This window comes from Haemaphysalis longicornis, unplaced genomic scaffold (assembly GCF_048455015.1).
Source record: "Haemaphysalis longicornis isolate Haplotype H1 unplaced genomic scaffold, Haemaphysalis longicornis Haplotype H1 scaffold_7, whole genome shotgun sequence".
NCBI lineage: Eukaryota > Metazoa > Arthropoda > Arachnida > Ixodida > Ixodidae > Haemaphysalis > Haemaphysalis longicornis.
In genome coordinates this window covers 165,906,066-165,932,119 of record NW_027526422.1, presented here as the reverse complement: position 1 = coordinate 165,932,119, position 26,054 = coordinate 165,906,066, and the positions used below count along the sequence as shown (strand labels likewise).

Below are 26,054 nucleotides of genomic sequence, written 5' to 3'. Positions count from 1 at the left end.
TTTCGTGAACGACTAATCTCTCCCATTCGGGACTCGCTCTTTTAACTGGTGCTTCTGCTGGGCGCGCAGTACTGAGGAAACTGCATTGCTTCAGGTTTCGAATAAGGACATCAGATAGGCCCCAGGGAACGTCTGTACATTGTAACTTGTGTATTATCAATGTGCGCACCTACGGGCATTCAGAAAACGTCCCTTTTCCCACGCGGGGTTTAATTACAAATATGAAGTTTTTCAGATCCACTCTTTCCATAAAAAATATATGTACACGGTAACTTTATTTACCATTAAATCTTGTTTACAATTTTGGGAGGCACGGTAATCGCCCTTTCTTTCTGCTAACCGCTCCTATCACTATCCCTACCGTATCGGCTCCTCTTATCCATTAAGCAAAAATTATAATACCCAAAGCCTTTGTACTTCCGCCTCACACAACCATCAGTGGCTTTATTTAAAGAAGAAAACCATTTGCTCCATTCTTTGCTATATTTAGTTTGGTACAGCTTGTCTGCAGTGAAGGTACTTTATGTATGCATTCTGCCCCTCAGAGAACAAATTCAGTTGTCGGTCAGCAGCGTGCCCTGTAGCTATTTTTGTGTTTTATTATAACTGGAACTGCGTTTCACGAGTTTTAACCCGCGTAGCATGGTCTTCACGCTGTGGCCTAGCAGCTCTGTCTCCGAGAAAACGGGCATCAGAGGAGCCGCCTCTCTCAAGTAAGTAACGCCTGTCAGCTGGAGAAGAGTGTTGAATGCGAGGTACACGCATTCATACCAACGTAGATCTTTGTTTCGGCCATACCTTGCGCTCGACGCATACGTGATCGACACCCGGAATGAAGGTTATTCCGCCTCCCTGCTGTGCTTCTTCGCCATTAATTCCCGAGTGTAACCCGGAGATACTTGTCTTCTGGACTACACTCCGAAACACACTTTAAAACTTACCTTTAAAGTTGCAATTGCCCCCTTTCCTCCATCCAATCGCTCTCACAACCTTTCACACCGCCGTGTTTCTTGTTTTAGAGGCCGAATTTTAAGGTTCTTGCTCCTCCAGCCCATGCGTCGCCAAAAATGGTCAAACCTCTTGCCAATTTTGAGGAGGACGTGGATAATGTTCTGCATTATAGTTCTTATTTCTTAATGGGCAAACTGTTCATGTTCTTGCCTTGAGAGTGTGCAAATGGCCGTTGAATTATCAGCACTGGCACTGAAGGCCCCTGCCTCCGCAACGAAAGGACGTTTGTCTGCACGTGCGGAGCGGTGTTGATAGACCAACTCATTTAGCGTGTGGGGCTGAGCTTTAGCCTTGGGATATGGTATCGTGGTTTTTCTATAGGGATAAGGTGATGGTGCACACGCATTGGCGCTCAGTTGATTGCGTCAACTGTGGCCCGCTCCGTCTGGGTCATATGGTCGAATTGAGCTTGGTGTATTCGTCGATGCTGGAGCACCGACCGTATGCAGGGGTGGGTCATTCTGGAGCAGGGGCGACCAGACTTCTGTGAGATGCGTCGAATCAAAGGGATCATCTGGCCGGCCTTTAGGCGGCCAGATACAATCCACATAAGAGCAGACGCACGCAAGTAAATCTCCTACCCAGGCATGTGAAGGAGGGGGGGGGGGGCAGTCAGACAGGTTGGCCGGGGAGTTACAGTATGATCGGGGACAGACCCAGTCGACGGCGCCCAATTGCTGGCCAGAGGCTATATGGCTGTCTTTTTGGGCTGAACGTTTAAACCCAGCGTAATCCTACCATTAGTATATGTCAGTGAAAGCTTGGTCAAGGCACACGGCTTGCCGGGTCACGTCTGGGTGGATGGTTCATACTGTAACGTCGTCCGCGTACACGAGAAAGTGCAAGTTTGGTATGTACTCAAGATGTCAATCAAGCGGCAAGATGGTAATAATAAAAATAATTGCGCAATATTCCCGCCCTGAAGCACTCCGCCGACTCGGGTAAGGTCCCCCTAGCGGACCCCTCAATGCGCACTGAAAAGTATCAAATAGTAAGGAATGTGCAGATGAAAGCATAGACGTTGCCTGAGACGTGAAGGCGTTGGTAGCTTTACTTACTACGCCAAACATCAGATGCCCTGTGCTGTATCCCTGAGCCTTAATGGCACCTGGAGGAGAAAATAGTAATAACCCAGTGTTATTCCATACTTCTGGAGCTCGCTTGGGAATGCGCTGTAGTGCGCTCCACTATATAGAAAGTTCGCTCAGTTCCCAGAACAGTACAATATAAAATTGCATGCAAGGAATATAAATTTTTATTGAAAGTTATCCCCACATAGTTTTCCCAACTGTAGAGTCGTGGATTACTGTCGGGAAGAAGAATTATGCAATACAGGAAGCACATTATTGGCAATGAAAGGTGTTCCTTGTTTGAATTGGCAGTGTCAAAAAATAGTTGCGTAGTCCTTATTGCCGAAAAAAAAAAAACGGAATACAACTTGAAAAAGCTGAGCATAAAAAACTGTATTTCGGCAACAGAATAAATATTTCACTTCAAATTTCACCGCATCGTTCTTTACGCTGGGAGGAACACTAAGATTATTACAATTGGATGTATCATCGCACGAAGCGACTTTTAATGCGGAGCATTCTTTGCTGAGTACTCCCCCATCCAGGACCTTCCGCATTTCGCAAAAGTCGCACCTGTAATCGTTGTAATAGTGTAAATAGGTATAATTGGAAGACCAGAATTTTGAAAAAACACGAAGTAAGAAAAATAGAAAACGAAATTTTAACACTTAAAGAAGCGACGAAATGAAAAATATACACCTTATAGTACTCCCCCCAAAACTGAAATATACACAAAACAGTCCTTAAGACAACGGTGAAAATACGCAGAAAAATTGCGTGCATAGACCAACTCTGCAGCACGCTTTGCATCTTCAGAAAACAATATAACTAGCGATGTAAAGGCCCTTCATCGCTCTAATGGTATATATTTACACCATTGGCAAAAAGAAAGAAACAAAACACACAAATAATTAAATGTCTAACATCTTTCGGTACTCATAGCCATACTTGGCTGTATAAAAGTCACAACCTAGACGAGTTACAAAAGAATGCTGCGCAGTAATAGACAATTCTGTGAAATTCTACAGATTTTTCTGTTGTGTATAACGGCGTAAGTTTTCCTTCTTTCATGCCATGGTATTGTCAGCAAGATTTAACAGTTGTTGAAGTAATATATACAAAAGAGCCGCGCAGATAACCAATTTGAAAATCGATAGGTCCTCAAATGGAAATTAAACTAGACCTGGTCGCACTTTGTTGCGGCACCACACCTTAGGGTTTTATTCGGCTTATGCGAAATTAAACAGCTCTCTTTTATGTTCGCAACAGATGCAGCAAAATGTATTGGGTACATTGTGCTTTGCTCATGGCCGTCGCGTATCCGACCCAGCACGCCGAGGTTGCGTCAAATGTTCCTGTGCCTTTGCAACACGGGGCTTTTAAAGACCGCCTTCTGCGTGGGCTCCATAGAATGGTACTACCATTGCTGAGATCCCCCCTCGCTGAAAAGGCTGGTACGCTTTGTTATGACGGTTGTCCACTATAAGGGTACGCCTAGAACCAAGCACTTACTTCTCGTCCGTCTTTGTCCGCACTTCCAAGGATGTTATTTCAGATTTTTGCAAAAACCGTTACCAACCTTTCTACAGCAGCAAATACCTGATACGCGCGTCCCTACACAAATGTGCATATAAAGGCAAATGTGCCATATTTGCCTTTACATGCCTGGCGTATTTTTAGAGGTGTTATATTATGCTCGTATCTTTATAGTTGATCACTGAGCAAACATACCTTGCTTAGTTTATCATTTTGGATTGTAGCCACGCCTTTTAGAATGACTTATTTCGCCCGCAGCACAAAAGTATTATTTCGTCACTGCACACACTTGGGATTGTACTTTTTTTAATATAATTGATGATGGATTGCTCGGTTTAACGCGCCGACGCAACGCAGGCGATGAGGCGCGCAGTAGTGGAGGGCTCCGGATTAATTATGACTGCCTGGGGATCTTTACCGTGCGCCGAAATCTCGTACACACGGGCGTTTTTGTTTTTCGCCTCCATCAGGAAAGTGTCCGCAGTGGCCGGAAATCGAACCTGCGACCTCGCGCTCAGCAGCGCAATTTTCTTTATTCTATGGCATGACTTGTATCGGTAGAAATGATCTTAGGCCCTTGAAAAATGCCCCCTCCTGGTGTTAGTAGTTATTTCCAAAACATAAAAAATTGGATTTCAGTAGAATTGAGCGCCTGCCATCCCCTAGTAATTCTTTTCTTGGGAATCGCCTAATTCAGTGCTATGTGTCGAAATGAATTCGCGGCGTAGGAAGATCTGAGCCTGCAGGAAGCACATTGTTTTCAGACCGCGGTAATTTTCGCAGTCCCTTTCACAAATGGTGTTGTCAATTTAAAATCGAGATATTTTTTATATTTAGAGCTATCGTCTTTCATACATCAGGTTGCGCATGCACGCCTATGCTTGAATTCTGAGGTGTGTATTTTGAACGAATCGATGTCAACCACAGTGAGCGTGAAAGCAAGCATATTTCCAACTTTTTAGACGCTGAAACCGTAATTCATGTTTGTTCACAATATTTGCGATATCTGCGTTTACTAGCATTCCAGCATTCGCATTTCACTAGCGCAAGAACAGTATAATAAAAATGCAAACCTCATTCATCAACCCTCGTTATTCAAGAGCAAGAATAAGCGCAATGGCCCTGGGTGAAGAGCGGGAGCAAGCTCTCTCACTTTAATCCACCCTTGTGATGAAGTGTGTTAGCCCCTGAAGAAAAAAAATGTGGAAGCCCGTGAGCTTTTCTTCATGGTACTGGAATACATTATCGTCAATTCTCGTTTGAGCTTTGAAAGTGTATGTGCGGGTGCGAGTTGATGCCGCTGCAAATGGGGACTGACGAATCGGCCCTGAGCCATTTACGACTACTGCTGCTGCTACTGCCCAAAACTCTTCTGTGGATATGTTGTTGGGCCCGTACTAGGAATCAGCCTTCAGTCACGTAGCGTCGAGTCTATCGTGGTGACAAGCTCCTTGTGAGCGAAGCTGAAAGTTTCGCTGAAAAAAAAAATTGCATCATCCTCCCGTGGGGAACCATGAGGAGGGTGCGAAGCATCATAGGGGTTCCGTGTAGGTTCCATTGTGTTGCCGTTATGCTGTTTTATATATCGGAGCACGAATGGGAACGTAGTGTGAACCCCCATGTAGAGACAGAGAAATGTAGAGAAATGTAGAGACAGCGAAGTGTGCGTCTTTCTTTATTGCGTGCTCACGCTCCTACCCCGCAGCCCGCCCTCTTCGTCCTCTTCTCTGGTTGAGCTGCAAGGCGCGTGGCGCTTTCCGCCACAGCTTTCCCACGGGAAATTAAACATCCTCCTCTAAAGTTTTCAGTTCGTCGTTTCCGTTGACGTTCAGCTTCGTGTGCCTTCGTTGTATAAGTAGCTTCTTGACGTAGTTTGAATGAGTCAAGGACATAAGGCGCGTGCGTAGCACTCGCTCCTGTCTCGGTCTTGTAGCGCAGCAGGAAGAGCGGCAAGTTCCTCCCGTTGCGGCCAGATAGTCGTGGGATCGAAACCGAGTGCCGCTAACTATTTCTTTTAAAGACGATAGCCTTCCTTGGGCTACTGAAACTCAGGAATTTTGGTCTGTTTGTCTGTCTGTATGTGACTCGATTCAGCCACCCGGCCAAAGTAAAACGTACACTTCGCAATAGTCTTATCTACTCACAGCCAAATGTGAGCGTCTAAGCCCGGTTTATATGTTCATACTTGTCAACTTTGTTGAACATGAACAAGACGTTACGGAAATATAAGACCGAAACTTGATACACAAGAGATATTTACAGTGTTATTTTAATAAAAAATTCATGGATGCTTGATTTTTCGATAGCAAATGATATTCTACATCTACTGAAGAAAAACAACCGCCGCCTGCGGTTGCCCGCGCCACCTACTGGCGGCATATGAAAAATCACGTGGCAACCGCAACGATAGGTTCCACTAGCTAGGTTCCACGTTCTGCTTGGGATGTACGTGAAGCACGGCCACGCGGTTCTATAAACCTTCAAGTCGGCCGCCTCGATTCACGCGCGTCTCCGCCGTACTGCAGCGCTGGCATCGAGGAACAAGGCCTGTAGCATTGGAACGCAGTAAATTCAAATCGCCTTGAGCAAACCTTTAGCGTGTTTACCTTGGGATGAGCGCGACGGAACAGGAGCAGCATGAGAGGTGAGGGAGAAAGCAGAGAGGGCCATTTCCTTGGCAAATGTCTACAAAGGCTATCACCTTTTGACGACATTTGCAACGAAAGGAGCAGATACGCGGCCAATTTCTTTTATAGTGTAGGGGGAGAGGTGCGGACGATGGGCGTCGAACGAAGGAGCCGAGAGCAAGAGATGCTTCGCATCTAAAAATTCAGCGTCGAAGCGCGACGTCAGCGTTAATAACTGCTGTCATGGTCCATTCCGCCTTGGTGGGTGGTTTGTTAGGGCTTCACATGTAATGGGAAAGCTGATCAGCGGCTTTTCGCCAATTGAAGCCACTATCCATTTGAAGGAAATGTTCTTCCCGTGATTTTTTTGCTGAATAAGCGACGAGATAACAGTGCTTTAAGGAATAAGATCATTTATTCCTTACCGTACACACTCACCTATACGTTGATTCAAGAATTTTCCTGCAATATCAGTGAGACGCCTCTATATGTCCTGCGTTTTTTGTAAGCAAAGCAAATATGTAGGGTGCTGGTTCTGCCGTAAAATGGCTGAATAGACGGTAATCCTTGCGATTTGGAACACGATCTTTATAAAAGCATTCATAAAAATATCAGGATAGGTGAAAGGTATTGTTTAGGGAGCAAAAGAAAAGATAAAACAGAGCAAACAACTTGACACAAATAAATGGGACCCGTCTTGCCCTCCTACTTTCGTGGACGGTGGAAATGTTGAAGGCGGTCATAGTCATACGAGTTAAACAGTTTATTCCGCAGGAAGCTCCCCGGCGTGGTTAATCTTCCACGATGTTCTCCTCCTTCGGTTTTGGATGGCAATGCAAAACAAAGGCACTGAAAGGACAATTTTAACGGCTGCGAAGACGCGGTAAAGGTTGTCGTACGACCCAAGGGTGTCCCGGAAAAAACCTGCAATGGGCGAACAAAACAAAGATTATTCAGAAAAAAATCAATTAGAGCTGCACGAACGAAGGTGAGTGGCCGTACAGAAGGCAGTATGTGTATGTGAATGTTTTATTTCAGACAACTGAAAAACAATTACAGGGGAGATGTTACAGAGTAAACATCGTAATGAACACATAAAAACATCACAGAAGCGGTTGTCTTCGGGGGATGCCGGAAAGGCAAACGAATTACCTGACAAAGCGACATCCCCCAATGTCGCCCCTTCCTTCCCCCCCCACAAAACTCAGCCGCAACGTGTCAAAGTACAGACTTTTTGAGCACAGAAAACATATTACAGAGAAAACAAACTCCATTTATTACAAAGTTTAGGTAACACAAGTAAAGGTAGAATTTATAATACTTCGGAATCGGCATTGCAAGTATAAACAAGATCACAAAGCAGAAATACAGAGCGATATTCAACGGGAATATTACGCTTATCTATATCATAGATTCTTCACTGTAGCTCCAGCAAATACACATTAACTTTCTTTTTTTTTTCTCCTAAAACTGTGTTTGCTGATGTGTTACTGCTCAGAAATCCTGACTTTCAACTTTTTATTGCTGGCGTTTTCGGGAATCTTCTTGGTTTTAAAATATGCACTACCTTTGTGCCTTTACTTCACCGCAGTTTACTTCGCGCAGGAGAGCGCCGTGGGGTGAATTTTGCCTCACAAGAGATAATTCCAAAAAAAGTAAGCGAATTGTATGTTCTTCTCGCGATCTGAAATGTGCTTTTGCTGAGTAGGTCGTGTCAAAATAAAATGAAGTTCAGACTATATTTTAGTGTATGGGGGTATACTACAATTTCCAAATTTGAAAACAACAACGCAGGAACTTTCTGGTCTCATCCGTGAGCAGAAAGGTAGGTTCGATAAGTTTTGCCACGCGATCAGGTTGGGTTTCATCTTTTACCTCGGAGTTTTTACACAGAAAAAACGGATAAGCATGAAATTCCCTTCTGTGTTATCATTTCATAGCGAGACATGTGAGATTACTTTGTATGTAGATTTTTCAAATATGTCTTTTTTATTATAAGCTCAAAATCCCTTTCCTCTGCCCAATGGCCAATACACAGTGTATTTTCTTGAAACGCATACCTTCACCAAACGCTCCGCTATTTACACCCATTGTCTAATGCCCATTCATCAAAGCTGTAGACGAATGTCTTACAGTATACTATTATGAAATAACTTTTAGAAATGCGAGTGGCGTCACTGTTTTGACATCATTTAAAAGTTTTGTTTTTTTGTTTAACATAGATGGTTATTTGCCGCCATGGTGAAGTATATGCGCAAGTCAGGTGTGTGTATCGGGTCGAGAGTGGTTTGAACATTGATTTATCTTTCGTCATGGCATTTTTTGCCAATTACCCCCAGAACACAGGCTGTGTGACAACCTGCATTCGTACCCACATACACCACTGCAAGATAGGACACTTATAATACTTATAATAGCGCTAATGGAGTAGCTTGGTCGAGAGCCATTTTGAAAAACCACGACTTCAGAAAAATAAAAGCGACAATAATTGTGCGAACATAATCTGACGATATAAAAATGTGCATCTGATAACCTCCTCTAAAAGAACAGACTAAACAAAAACCCCGGAAAAGAACTTTCGACATGCTAATGAAAAATAGCAAAATTGCGCTATGCCCTGCGTTTCAACACAAATGCATAACTGGCGGAAGAAACATATTTGATTGTTATAATAGCATTAATGTATATCAACCGTCGAATGGCATTTAGAAAAAGCGAGATATAATAAACAGAAAGCTAAAATATTTACAAAATTGTTTCACAATTGAACAAATGTGGCATCTTATCGATGTCATCCAAAAACAAAAGGCTGTTTTAAAAAAGCCCGTAAAAACGTTCCAAATGTGAATAAAACTAGCGAGAATAAGCAAACCGGGAACGCCCGCCAGTTACATAACAATGCACAACCCGCTAAACATAGCGTTGATGGATAAAATCGGATGGACAGAATATCAAAAATAGCGCGAATCCACCTTGTGGATGTGGTTGGAAAGCAAAGCTGTAAACAGTACTCACAACGATTACCAATGGGACGTCCTTTAAATTCAGTCAAGTCGCTCTACAAATTGTGAAACCAGCGAGAAGTGCAATGAACTTAAAGGAGCCATGAAGAGAAAACAAAAGTTTGTTTTATTCGAAAGATTAGGTGTTTCATAGTACCCCAAGCGCTTTCCCGGAAGCAAATGATGCTTTATTCACTGAGAAATAAGGCAATTTAAGCCAAAATTTTAAATCTCCCGCTAAAATTGAACATTCCGTGACGTGTACAATGGCGTCATAGAGCCGGTCCATGAAACAGATACTTAGTATGTCGACTCCATATAGCACCCACACGCGGGAGTCGATCGAGACGGCGGCCATTTTAAAAATACTAGTAAAACCTAGTGCACCCGCAGCCCTAGTAAAGGAATCACCTGATCCGGAGAACAAAACTCTCGCCGAGGAGGTCGGGCTTGCATTTAACAACCTCACACCACAAAAACGCTCAATGCTTCTAAGTGCACGAGCGGCAAGAGTTGTGGGATACGCGGTGGACGGGAAAGCGACCATTCCGCGATGTCCACAACAGACGAACGCCCAGCCGTGGGCACCGCTGCCTCGTCAGCCCCGTCGCGACGGACGAATATAGACTGGTACGTATGTGCCGTATTTTGATTACGGTTAATCAATTTCAGTAGCAGTATCACTTATGCCAGTTGGCCGGTGTCGTGTATGGAAAGCCGTTCGCGCGAGCTCTCTGCTTCGGCCAGAAAGATACGAGCGTCAATGCGCGGTGTTTACAGCATTTTTTTCCCCAAGGTCAGAGCGATTTGACAAAGTCGGCGACGAGCGCCAGCATGTCCCAGGAGTGAGCTAACGTTAGGGTCCCTGCCGTAACTGAACAAACTGAAGTTTTCAGTGGTTGTAAACTGGAAACGAGCTCGTAACGACAGCAGCAAGCCAACACCATTCGAAACTTACGCGACGACTGGCACTATCTCGTCGCTTCTTGCTGTTCCTTACTCCCCTCGTTTCTATTTTTACCTTTCATGGTTGGCGATATGACGGACAACCTCCCGTGAAGAGATTACGATACCAAGCAAGGTCGCGGCTGTGCGTGCTGGAACGGTTCGTTGGCACCGAAGAGCCTCAAACCCGAAAATTCGTCTGCGCGACGGCGAGATGTCGAGCTCGGCCGGCGCGCTAGTTTCGTACGCATTGGCGCACACGCTTGCGAGTTCGTTCGGACCTTCAACCGTTTACTACACCGTTCTTTGTCATAAAAAGAATGTGCAGTATGTTTCACGGGCATTTAGCTCGCTATGCAAGCTGTAAGCCCTGCCTAACATGCGTTTGCTTTTGCCGGCCTCCGCCAATCGCAGAGCATTCCCAAGTGACATCACAGGTTCTGTTGCGGAAAATGAGCTGGTGGGTCGCATGGTAATTTCCTTTTTTCCTAATTATGTAGCTTATTTGAGCGAAGTTTGCGTTATAAGTGGTGTCGTTATGGTTCTAACGAGGCAATCTTTCGAATGAACCAAACTTGTGTTTTCTCTTCATGGCTCCTTTAACCACACCTTTTATTACTTCAAAGAGATATTCTTGGTATAGTTCAATCAATGATGATGCATGAACGGTGGTTGGTTGAGTTGTATTGGTGTAGCACATGAGTGGAAACTTTTTTATAAAATTAAAGGAAGCTCAAACCCGGTGTTTGACGATCTCACTTCTCCATCTCTGCCGCCGCTGACGGAGGCGACGAGATCGGCGGCCAAGACGGTGTATGAGGCCGAGAAGAAGGAGGGAGAAGTACTTCTATTCAACATACCTAAAGCCGCAACAACAACAACAACAACAGATTTCTGGACGGCCCAGAGTGCGACCCAGGGGAGTCGTTCTTTCTTTACTGCAGCCCATATGCAGTCCGCGCCACCTGTGCTTTGTCCACCAACCGAAGCTGGGTAGGCATACAGGGGCTGGACAGCAGCATCCCCCATTTCTCTTGTTGGGTAGTTGACGGAAAGAGAGGAGGGCGCTCAGGGCTAAAGTCGCACACCCCGATTATGTGGCGGAGTTTTCCTACTTCTGAGCAATATTTATGTTCAGCTTCGTAGCGATTCGAGTGCATCAAGTGAACACGCGTCGGGTGTGGGAAGGAGCCGGATTGTATGTGCCTTAGGGTAGTTTGTTTTTCTCTGGAAGGCTCAGGGTAAGGCAAAGGTAGAGTTTGTCTCTGAAGGCGATATTGCAGGGTTATGTCCCTCAACGAGACAAGCGGGTGACTGTCCTTGTGCAGCTCCATAGCCCGGGGGGTAAAAGCGCAGGCTTGTTGGTGGGCGCATTCGTTGCCCTCCATGGAAGCGTGAGCGGGTGTCCGGATGAGCTGAATGGAACCGTTTGGGGAGTGGGTTTGTAGCACACGCAGCGCACGTCGGGACATCCAACCCGACTGGTAATTTCGGTAGGCTTGTAGGGAATCGATTACTACCTTCCGAACCCCTGGTTGAGTGAGAGCCAAGGCGATGTCTGCCCCTTCTGCTGCCATCATGTCTTGGGTCTTGAGTGAGGCACACGCAAGGAGATTGGTTCTGGGGGTAGCCACGATGATGGCGTACTACTGCCCTCGATTTTGGGAGGCGTCAGGGTAGGTGACAGCATAATCACCACACAGGGGGGTGTTGAGCACTTGAGCCCATGCTTGTCGGCTACCCTCGTCGTGTGAGGGGCTAATATTTCTAAGCAAAGGGCGCATCCTTAGTTCTTGTCGCCAAGTTTGCGGGAGTACATCAAGCGGAGTGACATTCTGTGATTCCCAGCGAATCTGGTGAAGGATGCGGCGACCCACCGCAGTTCTTCTCCTCATTCGGCACTTCTGGTTAGAAAGATGGCCCTCTATCAGCTCTTCCACCGTGTTGTGGAGCCACATGCTAAGCAGCCTCTCTGTGGACGCACTCAAGGGAAGACCAATGGCCTGTTCAACCACCTTTCTAATCATTATATATAGCATCGTTATGTCCTCCTTGACGAGAAGAAGACAGGAGGTTGACGTAAGTGATTCTCGTGAGGACAAAAGCTTCAATTAATGGACTGGTATCGGATCCCTTGAGGCCTCGCTTCTTGGTGGCAACTCGCCTGATCATGTGTATGATTTGATTGATGCTATGTTTGAGGCGCTGCAATGATTCGTCACTCTTGGTGTTGGCCTGGAAATGTAGGTCCAGGATCTTAATGCTGGGGCTTGGACTGATGGCCTGGACATCAAGGAGTATTTGAATGTGTTCCTTGGTGTGTCGTTTGGCGAAACGGCAGACGACAAGGAGCTGTGATTTTTTACGTGAACATTGGAGGCCAGAGGCTTTAGCACGTTGGCGTACTTGAAGTGAGATGCCAGGCGTTGATGTGAGATTTCTTTAATTTTTGTAACTGCTACCACACGCGCAAGACGCGCACAGGGCCGCTACACATGCCGTTGACGGAGCGCACAGCGGTGCGTGAGGTCGCGTGAGGCTATCCCGTTGCATTCAGCGAGAATGCAGGGGGTAAACCCGTAGTTGTGCTTGGTGAGTCCACCACCTGTCTTACTTGTCTCCACGTGGGCTCGTAGCTAAATCGGCAAGACAACGGGCTCTGGCTTTGTTACTCTCTTAGTTCCAGGTTCGATTCCAGGCGGTGGCAGTAAATACTTTTATTTGTTCGCGGGAGTTTTCTGTTAACACCAACGGTCGCGAAAGAATCCTTGGGGGGTAGAGGTATACAGCTTTGCTTTAAAAAGCAAGAATAAAAAAGATAGAAGAAATACGGTTTTTAAAAATTAATCTCAGGAATTGTAATTTGCAACCTAATGATCTGCTACAAATTTCAACGGTCGAAAAAAAAACCTTGCAAAACAGCGGTAGAGGTACAAATAAAAAATAGCAAAATATAACAAACCTTTTAATGCCCTGCTTTACCAAAAAAATGTATAACTGACGGAAGCAGCAGATTTGATCATTTTGTTAGGGTAAATGGAGATTATTTGTCAAAAATAATTTTTAAAATACAAAAATACACGATACTGCATCCATACTGCATCCATACTCCATCCGTACGCTAGGCCTTGTATCAATAGAACAACAGATAACTGGGGACGTATTGGCACCTAACTAACATAAATTTTAATCCTTGCAAAAAACAAACAAACGAAAGAAAACATAAAAAAACACAACGTCCTGGGCTAATCATGCCTAATATATCTCAAAAGAACTTGCACTCAACAAAAGCGGCATAAAAAGGTTACGCATTGTTAGACCATTCTCTATATTTTTGTATATTTGTTTTTCTGGGAAAGGTTGTTCGCGTACTGCGTAACGACCGAAATGGCATCCCTAAATGGGTATTTAGTTTCCTGCAAGGTTAGCTAGTTATTTTCGACAGTGGTTGCACAGTTAGGTCGACAATGATTATTTTTAGGTTTTGAAAGGGGAATTGGGTTTAGTTTATTTTGTTTCGCCCATGCGAAGTTCATTTATGTTGCTTTGCGCATTTTGATCGTATACCCCTTCCTGCTTAAAAATTACACCCACCTCCCCTCGCGGGAACCCTGGTGTGATCCGACGCTGAAGGGGGTTCTGTTGGGTGTTTCCGTTGGGTCGATTAGTCGAATTGCGTGAAACGCGTAGTGAACGTGAATTGCGTTTCAATCACATGGTTGGGTTCCACGCGAGGGGATGCGGGCGTAATTTTGAGCATTATGAGAGACGTTGTTGTTGTCGTCGTTTAGACGGAGAGTTTATTAAAGGAACCGTCGCATCAAGCAATCGTGGGTACTGCGAGAGAGCAAGCCAAGCGCGGGCGACCGTCGACTGAGAGACCGGCCGGAGCGCGGCACACACCCGAAGGAGAGGAGACCGCGGAGAGAGAGAGTACTGCACATGCGCACAGCGCGCAGCGCCGCCCACCGGCAGAGTGAGAGTGCGCTGCGCCACGCGCCCTCAGATGTTGGGCGAGAGTGTTCGCTATCGGAGAGAGGACAGGGGGTGAGCGACGAACGCACGCAGGACCGGGCCGCCGGCAAGAGATGCTCCTCTCAGCGTCGCATTTAATAAACTTTAGACGTTGTACCAGCAGTAAGCGTTGTGCATCCTTCGCAGCCTTCGTGTTGTGTGCACTGGCTCCAACAAGAATAAAATAGTATCAGTGCTCTTGCTATGTACCTTTAGCGTAACGTATCTCCGAACGGAATGCTCCATTTCGGGTTCCTTACAGATATGAATGCTATTTGTTAACTTCAAACAGCAGTACTGTGTGAACGAACAAATTGTTTGCGAAAAAGAAAAAAATGGGTACGCTGATAACCGTGCAGAAAGTTAGGGCGAAGAAATCTTCGAAGCCCGAGCTTTGCTAACAGAACCGGGCAGAGCCCCGTCTTATATCTGGCGTCGGTAGTTTTTGGTGTCGTGGAAGAAAGAGGCAGCAAATATAGCACTGATTAGTCGTACCTTTGCTACATACTTGGTACATTTGCTATAGGTCATTGCATGTCAAACGCCCCAGAGAGTACGTCCGATCATCTTCCATCACACTTTCAAAATTTATGGTTAAGCACTTCCGTATGCTATTCGTTCTCCCAGCCGACGTTTGGCGAAAAAAAGTTGTTACGTAACTTACAGCAATTTGAAAAAGCCGGCGGTGAGATAAACTACATTGCAAAAATTTGGAAACATAAACTATTGTACGGAGAAAAGTAAAATAATTGCTGGTGATAGAAAGATAACCGCACCTTGTTTCTACAACTCTTGACAGTTAGTAGTGCGTTTGAAAATGAGTCCTGCCGTGAAGAAAAGCGGCGATCTTGAGCAATTCATAAACATTTTTTACTGATGTTCCCACCCCTCTCGAGAAAATTTAGCTGCATACTTTGTTTCTATTGTCGACGGTAATGGCGAAAAACAACGTGGGTGCCGGGAAGCGGGTAGGTTCCGAGCAATAAACACATTATCACTGAAAATTTATCGAAATTGCACACTCTGACACCTATCGCGCTGTTTGGCGGTCTATAGGCTTAGGCTCAGTTGAAAGGGTGTAGAAGTGGAGCTAATGTTGGAGAAGTTTTGGCTAATTTGTGTTTTAAGGAGAAAATGGTTGTATTGAGCGCCCACCGTTGCCTCAGACGGCGAGCCGTTAGTTGGCTTCACTGCAACGACGGTTCCCGCACGAAAGCGCAGACCGATGTACCGCAGGATTGGTTGGTTTATAAAAATGCGGCTAGCATGGTAAAAGTCATTCCACATGCATTTTCAGCCCTTCCGTGGTGCCGCAGACGAAGGGTGGTGTTAATCTTTTGGAGTTTTATCACCTAATTCGATGAACTAAGAGAGTAGGGATAACTTGAATCGGCATACCGTTTTCAGAAACAAGTTACGACTTAGCTGCACACATTGTTAATGGTGGCAAGGCCTGGCGTGCAGGAGCCTTACACGGAAGATGCTTCAACGTTGGGGGTTGCTTTCAGACGGAGTTTATTGGGTGTGCCTAGGGAGGAGACACTAGAAGGATATAAGAAAACAACGGGTGGGTTGCTTCAGGCATTACATCTCAATCCAATGAACATTCCAAGCGGGCGGCGAAACAGCGTCATGTTCGCGTTTTGTAGCCTTCGAGGAGCCGCACTTCCCCCAATAACGCAATGACCGTTAGGTGAGCACACATACACACTAGAGGAGAAGGCCCTCGTACGAGGCCCTAGAAAACCCCGCACCGCACAAACTACGGACCGCACGAGGCTCCACTGAAGGCACTACCGGCGATTTTCTTTCCGACGGTAGCCAGCCTTCTTATATAGTGCAGTAAACGAAGGCTGGGTGACTCATATTGGGGTTTCGTAGCCGCTACAACAAAGTTAGTCAGTAGAAGCGGAAACAAGAATGTACTTGAAAGACGACGCCACCAGTGAATTATGCAAGGGCATGGTGCAGTGGGGTGGAAACGGAACAGGTGCGCGTTTGCTTGGCACGTGTTAAAAGATTCTAGCCTCGAGAGATGTTACCAGCCAAGTTGTTCTGAGTATGGTGGTTATAATGGAAAGAGACATAATCGCAGTTGACATGCCAGTGCTTCTGCATCAGCCGGTTCTACCTCTGAAGGTAAGGATAAAAAATTTTACGGTGTTTTAATTGCGTAGGAAACGAACTAGTTCACGCATTCCGCATAAATTAGGAATGTTTTTAGACCTTTTTGTTAGGTATGCATTTTAAATGAAACGACACTTAACTAACTTACGAAATTACTGGTGGGTTACTCGTCTATACAGATCTTTTGAAAGAAAGGACTGCTCATTATAAACATACGTTAGCAACACAAAGGCCTCTTGCTCGAAAAGGGCTACATGTTTTGTGGACCACTTATCTGAGCAAAGCTGAGTGGTACACCGCGAAAATATGACTAGGGTTTTCATGTTTTTAGATAACGGTGGTTTATGCTTGCTCAACAAACTTGAAGGCAAGCTTATCCAACTTCCGCTAGTTTGTGTGACAATTTGAATAATTAATTGCTGACATAGTCATGGGCAACTTTTGCGCTCACTGCAGTATACTGGCATTTACACCGAGAAGGTGCAGCCTAAAGGTAAAGCTCCCATGAGTTTTAGGTAAGAGCCAGAAAACGGAAGATGCTAGTCCCTGGAGTTTCTTGCGGTAAATGGGAAGTACCGCTTCTACAGCTTATAGCTCCATTCACCACATAAGCTGGCTAGTGTGATCCGCCAACACATGTTACGCAGCGGATGCGTGTTGTTTGTGCTGCCACATGTGTCGCTGTATACAGACTTGGCATTATTATTTCCGAACCTTAAATGCCCAGAAAAACAACGACAAAAGTGGGCTAGCTAGAATTTCACTTTAAGATGCATAAAATTGACAAAATGACACAACATAAAAGTTCAATTGTTATATTTTAGAATCTGTTGAATTCGTATCTTTCTGTTGAAATATTTTCCGCAATACAGCATAAACAACCTCTAGAATAATGTATTTTCGGTGCTTGGGTAACATTTAAAAAATTTGTTTATTACTATACAGGGAGATCGAGTATGTAGCACTTAGAGGAAATGAAAATCCAAATTTGGCGCTCACTGCTTACGTCGCAATCTTGGATTTAAGATGGTCAACTGCCCCCATGTTCTCTCGATCTTCAGGATTGCCACAAGAAATAACAGACAAAAGTTCAGCAGATATTCGACGTCAAAGATCTAAACAAAACCGATCGTCGCCTTCTGACAATGAGGTGCAAATATACCCGAGACATAACAATCGTGTACTCCTATCACTGCACTCTGTTCGTCCAAAAGTGCACGACGCGTACTGCGTCGAAGTGGTGCTCAAACCTTTCATGGTGCATCTGAGAAATACGCGGGGTACATGCATCATCACCACGACTTCGGCTGACACAGAACCTACACTGGAGCTCATGCCTGGAGAGGCGTGCGCCAGAAGTGCAAGCGCGTGTGCTATACTGCCCCGAAAGCTGTGAGCTTTGTATGCGCTCTCCAGAAAGGGGACCTAATTATGATTTGAGTGATCCCGAAGTTGCAGGTGAAGCCGTAAACGAGACGTTGGCCGCAATAGATATTAGCCCCCATAAAATGACAACTCTGAGAAAAGTCTCGGGTATTCTACGTCAGGAAGAAGGTAAAACGCTTCCAGAAACAGCACCAAAAAGCCAGTATACTAACGGAAGAATACAAAAACGTATGCCGGTAAGGAAAGACGACCGACAAAATATTTTAGCACTAGCTCTTTTTCATGGACACGTTAAATATTGTGGCTTACTTCGAGCCTCGGAGCTACAGGCGCGCGAAGCTATGCGGATTAGAAGCAAGGAGAAGGGTTCTCGGGGAACCTCCAAGAAAAGCATGACGTTCCATCAGCGAGGAAGCGAAATCTTCAATAAGAGTTTACGGGGTCGATCGCGTCTCGCACTGCCTGCCCCAAAGAAAAGACATAATACGCGGTCTGCGGGAGCTGATAGACCTGCAGGAGGAACGGAAGAAAACGTGCCCATTAAAGCGCGCATTCTCCTCGTTCGCAGCTCTGCACCCGCCACACTGCATTTTGGCTGGCAACCGTTGTACCATCACAGTTTGCGTGTGCATGGCGCACCAAAACGTTAAACTCATGTTTGATGGCGCAGCTTTAAGCCAACCACAGAACAACGGATGCCAGCTATATTGTATGCAAAATCAAAAATGAAGACTGAATGTCCAGCCGCTGTTTGGCGTGTCCCGGAAAAGGATCCCTTCTGAGAATTTTGGAAACATTCTGAGCATTTTATGGCCTCAATGTTGAAAATTGGATCGGAGGTGTTCACTGCAGTCTAGAGAAAATAGTTTTAAGTCCTCCAGAATTTTTGGAAAAGTTTTGACACGCTGGAGAAGATCTCAAGCCGCACCACTTCGTAAGTAAACAGCACGCAAAATACCTGCAAGAGCTATAAAGCAGCCTAAAAATAGAGCAGACGATTCTTCTTTTAGACTACGCAAAAAATTACAGCTTTCTTGAGCAAGATGCTCCAATGTCGTAGCACTGGGTAAATACGAAGCGGCGATACACTCCTTCTTGGCATACCATAGTTCCGAAGAGACTGGAACCTTTGTGTAAAATCGCTTGGGGTCATTTCGGACGGCCGTGACAACACAACAACGGCTGTGGCTACAGTTCAAGGTGATGCGCTAAACGTTCCTAGACACGAATTCTCTGATGTTGGAAAAATTCACCATTTCTTCGACGCGGCCAGTACAAGAACCAAAAAGTTTTTTTTAAATTCGTGCTGCCATAAAGTTTACTTTTATTTATCGGCTGAGTGGAACAATTTTGCAACTTCCCATTGTAAGAGCGCCTGCGAGGAGATTGGCGGCACTGCTAGGCGATTGGCAGCCAGGGCCAGTTTTCAGAGACCTCACCGGGGACAAGACCTTACATCCCATGATCTTTTTGAATGGGCGTAAAAAGAACGTTCATGGTATATCTCTGCTCTGGGTGCCGGAAGAAATGGTTGTGCAAAAAAGAGCAACTCTCAAGCTGGTTTGCGTCGACAGCTTGAAAGATACGCACACCTTAGACGAATTAGTACCATTATCGCTGACATCTGTCAATGATGGGCTCACGTTTTACGGCTGCACCCAGACATTCTAAGTGGAAAAGAACCCACGTCGGTGACTACGATGAAAAGATCAGCCTCCTAAATGCACTACGGCTGGATCGACAACCGACTCCTTCTACATCTCTATCACCTACATGAACCCGGCGTTGCCGAATTCTTTTAGGAGCACCAAGAAGATATCTTCCGATGACGCCCTTCTGAAACCAAGTAGCAGCTAGCCGCACTCTTTTAAAGCAGGTAGCCGCGTGAAAACTGAAAACGAGCGCGGCCTGCGCTGCCGCCGCAATTCTCCGCTGCCACGCAGGAACCGTAGTTGCAGGGAAGCGAACTTGGGCGCGCCATCTGAGGCCGCAGTGGGCGCTCTATATAAAAATACATTTCTTTCTTAAAACAAAAATAGTTCAATTATTCCTTGTAAAATAAGTGCCCTTAGTACACCCTTTCAGCAGATCCTTAGCTTGTACAGTTAAACCTGGATGCAACGAAGTTGACAAAAGTTCGCCATTTTTTGTTACATTCAGGTTTTCGTTACATACAGGTTACGAGTTAAGCTGGCGGGAATAAAGCAGAAACAAAGGCAAAATACTAGACATCAGTGAAGGTGAACTCACCCTTCAGGAATTTATTTCACAGCGAAAAACTTGGTGAGTGTCGCTTCCTCTTTTGCACGAGCTTAGAAACCTCGCGGGGCTCCCAAGAAGCAAGGTCACTTAACCCCGTGTTAACAAGCGTAACTTGAGTATCACTTTGCCTTTTGACACTTCTCGGCGCCTTAACGCATTGCAAGAACTAAAGTTACGCTTAAAGGGTGCCTTTTTGAGAACTTGATGCTCTTTACCACATTCAGAATTGTTTAGAGAGGGTGCTAACTGGGATACTGTACCAGGCGGCGACATTCTTCTTTCTGGCCGGTGGAGACGGCGTTTAAAATTGTGGGCTTGTTTTGAAAAGACACATCTTCTCGTTTTGTAGGAGCAGTACTCATCAGTGATGAATCCATACCACAGACAGGACGGCCTAGCACTTAAAAACGTTAATCTGAACCGAAACCGCCCTCACACGCGCAAACGCGCGGTAGGTTGCGGTGCGGGCCAGCGTTTCTATATTAGTCCCGGGCGAAAACAAAACGTGAAGGGAAGTTACTATTGCTACCTGGTGCGGCGTCACGCTACAGATTCCAAACCAGAAATGAATACTACGTTGCCCATGGGATGGCGCTAGCCTCTCGGATTATCATCATCATCATCATCACGACACAATCCATGTTTAGATGATTTCATACGTTTTCACTGCTGCTGGTTCCTTAAGATAGTGCTCGTATTACCTAAAGTAGTTCATTTTAGACGAAGACGAAGAAAGTTCATTTTAAACGAAGACGAAGACTTTCTTCGTCTTCGTCTAAATTAGCGCTGGTTTTATTCAAGAATGTGAAATAGTTCCTTTTCCCTGTCGATTGTTGAGTAAAAGGGCAAAAAACAATGATTGATCAGCTCGCCTACTTCGTTACATCAAGGTTAACCTGCGCAACGTTTCGTTACTTAGGGGGCGCAAACACGTGGTCTTCCATACGGGTGTAAGTGGGGAATCAGAAAACTTCGTTAAATCCGGGAGTTCCTTATCCGGGAGTTCCGGGTTCCGTTAAATCCGGGAGTTCCGGCACGCCCTCTTACAACCATCACACAGAACTTCATCCCGCATTAACCACAGCCACCCTATAACCAATCAGCGGCCGCACCTCAGCCATGAACAACTCCTTTTTCCCAAATGGAATTACCCTATGGAACAACCACCCTGATAACATTGTCATGTGCGGCAACCGCCAAACATTCCGAAATAAACTTAACAGTCACATGTCACAATCTGAGTAAATGGAGTAACATATGCCCTTGTGGATTACTTTTTGGAGCCATGTATTCTGCCTTTTTGTCAATTGCAACACTTTTTGTGCCACTTTGTTTTTCTTTTTTTCCTGCTGTTTGTGTTCATGGTTCAGCAGAAATTGATACCTTGAGAAATTTATACCAGAAATTGATACCCTTATGTAATGCCTTCGGGCCTTTAAGGTGGAAATAAATGAAAATGAAATGAAATGAAAGATGTTCGTTACATCGAAGTTTAACTGTACTTTTAAATGGACAGCCACACAGCGCGATAAGAGTGTGAACGAGCAATTTTGCAAAAATTGTCCACGTTAATGCCTTTACTGCGCGGAACCTACAGGCTTACCGGATCCCACGTCTTTTTCCAAACTTACCGTCAACAATGGAAACAAAGAATGCAGCTGCATTGTCTCTAGACGAGCGTTAACGGCTTCAAAAATGTCAAAAGTTGCTCCAAAATGACACTTTGATTGCCCACAAAACTCATTTCCAAACGCACAAGTAACTGTCAATGCATTGTAGCTAGAATGTAAGGTGATCTTTCTATCACCCAGAATTATTTTATTGTTCTCCGCATAATATATATTTTCTCAATCTTTGTTTCGCAAGGTTTTTGTCAGCGCTATTATTTTCAAATTTTTTGATGAGACATGAAAAATGTTTGTCCACAAAGATCGGTTAGGAGACCGAATTACGTGTGGAAGTGATCAACCGTGAATATTTATAGGGAAATCAGATAGGCTGGAGCGACCTCTCTGGGTCGTTTGGCGTGGAATGATACCTATACGTTTAGGAAACAGTTTTTCTTGAGAGTGCGCTGAAAATAAAGCGAAATAATAACGGCCACATAAAAATTCAAGGAATACAACGTTAGATTTTACGGCCGGCTCTAGAATTGCAAGAACCCAGGTTTAAAAAAGACGCAGCTTACGTCGCGCCTGCTCTCACTGTAAGGCTGCTTACCGAATGGGGCTGTTTTGATACGTGCGGATAGTGACCTTCGCTTGATACGCGTTTATTGAAGCATTGTTTCCTTCATGAAATCAATGTACCGGCTCATAATGCAGCTTTTAATAGATAGTTTGAGCTGTCAAATTCATGAGTAATTTCGAGCATTAGAAATACGCTCCCTGTGCTGCAGGCGAATGGTAAGTGTATAATTCCTCCGTTTTCTACTCAGTATGAGAAGACGAATCACACAGGAGAACCCTACAGGACGACTTGACATACATTAAAACCAGGACACCCAAAAAAGGGTCCCTGACGACACTAAAGTAAACATTTTTGGTAAACTCGGCGCTGTATCTCGCAAGCAATTTCTGAAGTGTGATAATGCGTTACAGATATAACGCCCACTGCAGCAGGTGTGGCGCAGCGTGCCGTGTGCACCCCATGTGCTTGTACATTCTCTAAAGTTATTAGAGCAACGTGAGCATTGCGTTGTGCGCAGTCTGAAGGGGTGTCGCAGATTGCGGTGTCTGATCGTTTCGAATTCAGGCTAATGCTCATTGTGTACTGTCCTGTGGGTATGTGACCTGCTCATTCAATGATATGTTCAATGTTGGGCAACGCTGAACCCTCACGCATATCTGTGTCTCCATGCTGCCGGGTGCACTGCATACCTCAAGCATTTAGCTGGGCGCATATGCCTGCTTTTTGCATAGTGTCTCCATGCTTCTGAAACTCTTGTATATGTCTTTGTGCCTGTGTCACGTCTTTGTGGCGATTATTCTTGTTCTCGTCCAGTGGGTATTTGGCAATCATGACTTATCCGCTGCTCCTGTACACCATGCGCAGTCTGGTGTGCGGACTGTGCGGGGCTGCCGCAGTGTGATGTGTCTGAACGTTTCCTATTATAGCAATGCTTGCAGTTACGGACATTTTAATGGTCGTTGCTCACACGAGGTGCTTCAAGCTGCCTGATGCATGGATGTTAAGAATTGGTGTAGTCCTCGAAACTCGGCTCTTTGCGTGAGGTCTCCGTATTTCATGAATATCCCTGTGCTTGTTTCTCTGCTTGTTTGACGTTTGTGTGCGAGATTTTTTTTCCCGGTGGGTTAAAGCTGCATTGGCGTATAACCACCGATGTGTGCTTACGTGCTGCCTGCGTACTTTCAGTCAATAATTCGTTTTTCACCTACATTTATTTTTCTTCGTCGCGCACTTTAGATATGAAGACAATCCGGATTGCTTTTCTGAACATTTACGTTTTTCACGCGTGAGGCATTTCATTTACCAATATAGCTGTAAACTTGCGCGGCTCAAATTTTATCTATTGCGCTTAACATTTTCCTTCTTTTTGCTGGATAATAGAAATGTAGTGGTTTTTTTGTATAGTACTGTATGTTCACTAGCGTTCTTCTCTTCATTAAAGCTATTAAATGTGTTTCTAGATGCGCGAAATGTCCTTTTCAGGGAAAGTATATATTTCGATGTGATTTACTTTAAGTTGGGAAATCTGTGCTGAGGGGGTTTGTTATTGACTTCAACTGTTGTTACCTCGTGGGGAAAAAGGCGGAAAAAATTACAATTGGCTGCACAGCCTGCTACGACGTAGAATTGTGTTGCGTATCGAAGGTGACAATGGAAGGCTGTGGAGCTATTATGACGGCAGCGGGCATCACCAAACCCCATTTAATAAATGTTCCGGCTGCTTCATCAGCTTACACTGGAGGTATACCAGGGAAAGTCGAAGACAAAGAGTTGACAAATTGAGCACAGCGCGCGCTTATTGTGTTAAAGTGTGCCTATGTATATTGATAAAACACAATAGAACACATTCTGAAGAAAGAATGAAGATAAGCGAATACGACATTGCCGTGATCGTTGCGCCTCCATTTACAATTATGGGAGATTCTGTCATCGACGAACTATATCAACGCTGGAAAAACAGAAAGGGCGGACCCTACCCTAACAGAGCTGCATAAATAGCTCTTTGATGGTAAAAATTTTGCCTGAGTCATTTGCCAACACAAACCGTACGCGTTAACCTGTTGATTTAGCGGGTGTCAAAAACTGGTGATAGAAATTGCGTTCCGAAATTCGCAAAGAACGTGTTAGCTTCCTCCTACATTCAACGTCTTCTCTTCAAGTTAAAATTAGACGGATGCCATTGATCGCGTAGTGAATAAGCTGACAAGGAATACAAGGAATTAGATTGCGAGTTTAGAGACGCTACAGACTTAGGCATAGAAAATGTTGCTCACCTATAATAGTCGGGTTTGCCAGCGATATGGGCAACAGGGATAGGCCCACAAAACCGCTGAACACTGGTTGCCGCTCCAGGCCCAAGAAATCCGTGACGAGAACGCCTCGAACGCATGTTACGTAGCCCTGGAAAAATCCTAGTGATCCATTCAGGGTAGCAAACCATGGGAGAGATTGATTGAACGACATTCCGACCAGCGCTAAGGACGATCCAATCAGCGCGGCTGCCCCAAACAGAGAATGGCCGACGGGAACCTTGTCTGAAAAGAACGGGAGCACAGTTCGGCCCAGAAGTTCACCAATAGAACTCCACGTCTGGAGGTAGTTGGCGCTCTCCAGGGAGGCTCCTTTGTCCCGCCCATAGTCGACGGCAGTAGTAGCATGGACTGTGCCAATCCAGTCATTGAAAAAGTACACAGTTAGGAGGACATAAAAGTTCGGCATAATCAGCATATCTGCAACGTTTTTCGCAGAGATAACAACTGTAGGAACGGCTGGTTGTGCCTGGGGTGCCGGTGAAACAACGTCAGGTAATGGCTGCTGTGGGGGATGCATTTTCTTAACAGCGTTGACACGATGCACGTGCATCTTCTCTGTTCTGTTGCTGGATGGCTGGACTGTGCCAATGCGGGGCCAGGAAAACTTGAATGGACGAGGCTGCTTCATCAGCATTGCGAGTGGTAGGGATTGCATTGCTATAGCTCCGCTTAAAAGCAGCGCCCCCTGCAGACCATAACGATTGACGAGGAGAGGCATAAAGGCCGGCGTGGCGAGTCCGCACAGCGCCAAGGCCGCATACTTTAGACCCACCACTGTGGCCCGGTACTTGTCGAAGTACAGCATGGTGTACAAGCCAAAGCTCCCTATAGTGGCCCCGTACCCCGCACCTGGTAGAAAGGGGATAAACGTAGAAAAAGTTCAATTTCGGCTTGTTAAATATCTGAGAGTTATATTCAGTTTACTTGATAACGACGATACATAGCACAAGAGTTGATGTTTTCGCACATTTCGGGTATTTAATGTTATTTTACGCAAATAGTACATTCAGCGGATGAACTTGAGTTTAAAAATAAGTGCCGCACGTGTTATAAACAAAATATCATTTTACAAGAAATGGTACTAATCCAGGGAATCAGAAAAATTCGTTGTGTTGTCTTCAAGTGCAGACACTTCTTTTAAGATGTGTCCTTGTGTGTGCAAGAGTATTAAAAGGGCGCTAGTGGGGCAGTTAACATTAATAATTTTTTATACTCCAACTTGAACCCTCTGATCTGTTTCAACTCTGCGTGGTATCTTCTACAGGGAGCGTTGTGAGTTTTACCAAGCATAAATGGATGGTTCTAAAAAGGAGGCTCTTTGGTCATTTGTTGTTAGGCCCTTCCATAAGGAAGAAATGTCGCTTTTGCCAAAAGCAGAAGCACTTTTACACTATCGAATATCCTGAGGGGTTTCCTAAAGGGGGTGAGGCGTGCTTGAAAAGAAGGGTCCACTCCTCCACCCTCCGTCTTTGCAGGATTAGAGAAATCATGGCTCCCAAACTACACAAACAGAAACTGTCTAGAGTGGTACAACGTTCGGGCTCAATACGACGCTGTCATTGCGCACGAACT

At 45.2% G+C, this 26,054-nt stretch overlaps 1 protein-coding gene across 1 annotated transcript in view; it reads right to left on the bottom strand.

The window, feature by feature from the left end:
• Positions 1-6,892: 6,892 nt before the first annotated feature.
• Positions 6,893-26,054, bottom strand: part of LOC144147190 (monocarboxylate transporter 9-like) — a 41,900-nt gene continuing 22,738 nt past the window's right edge. Inside the window, exons 3-4 of the mRNA XM_077679262.1 lie at positions 24,444-25,331; positions 6,893-7,168 (exon numbers count right to left, since the gene is read on the bottom strand). Of these exons, the coding sequence (XP_077535388.1) occupies positions 7,008-7,168; positions 24,444-25,331 (1,049 nt within the window). The 3' untranslated portion in view covers positions 6,893-7,007. The remainder of the gene's footprint in view (positions 7,169-24,443; positions 25,332-26,054) is intronic.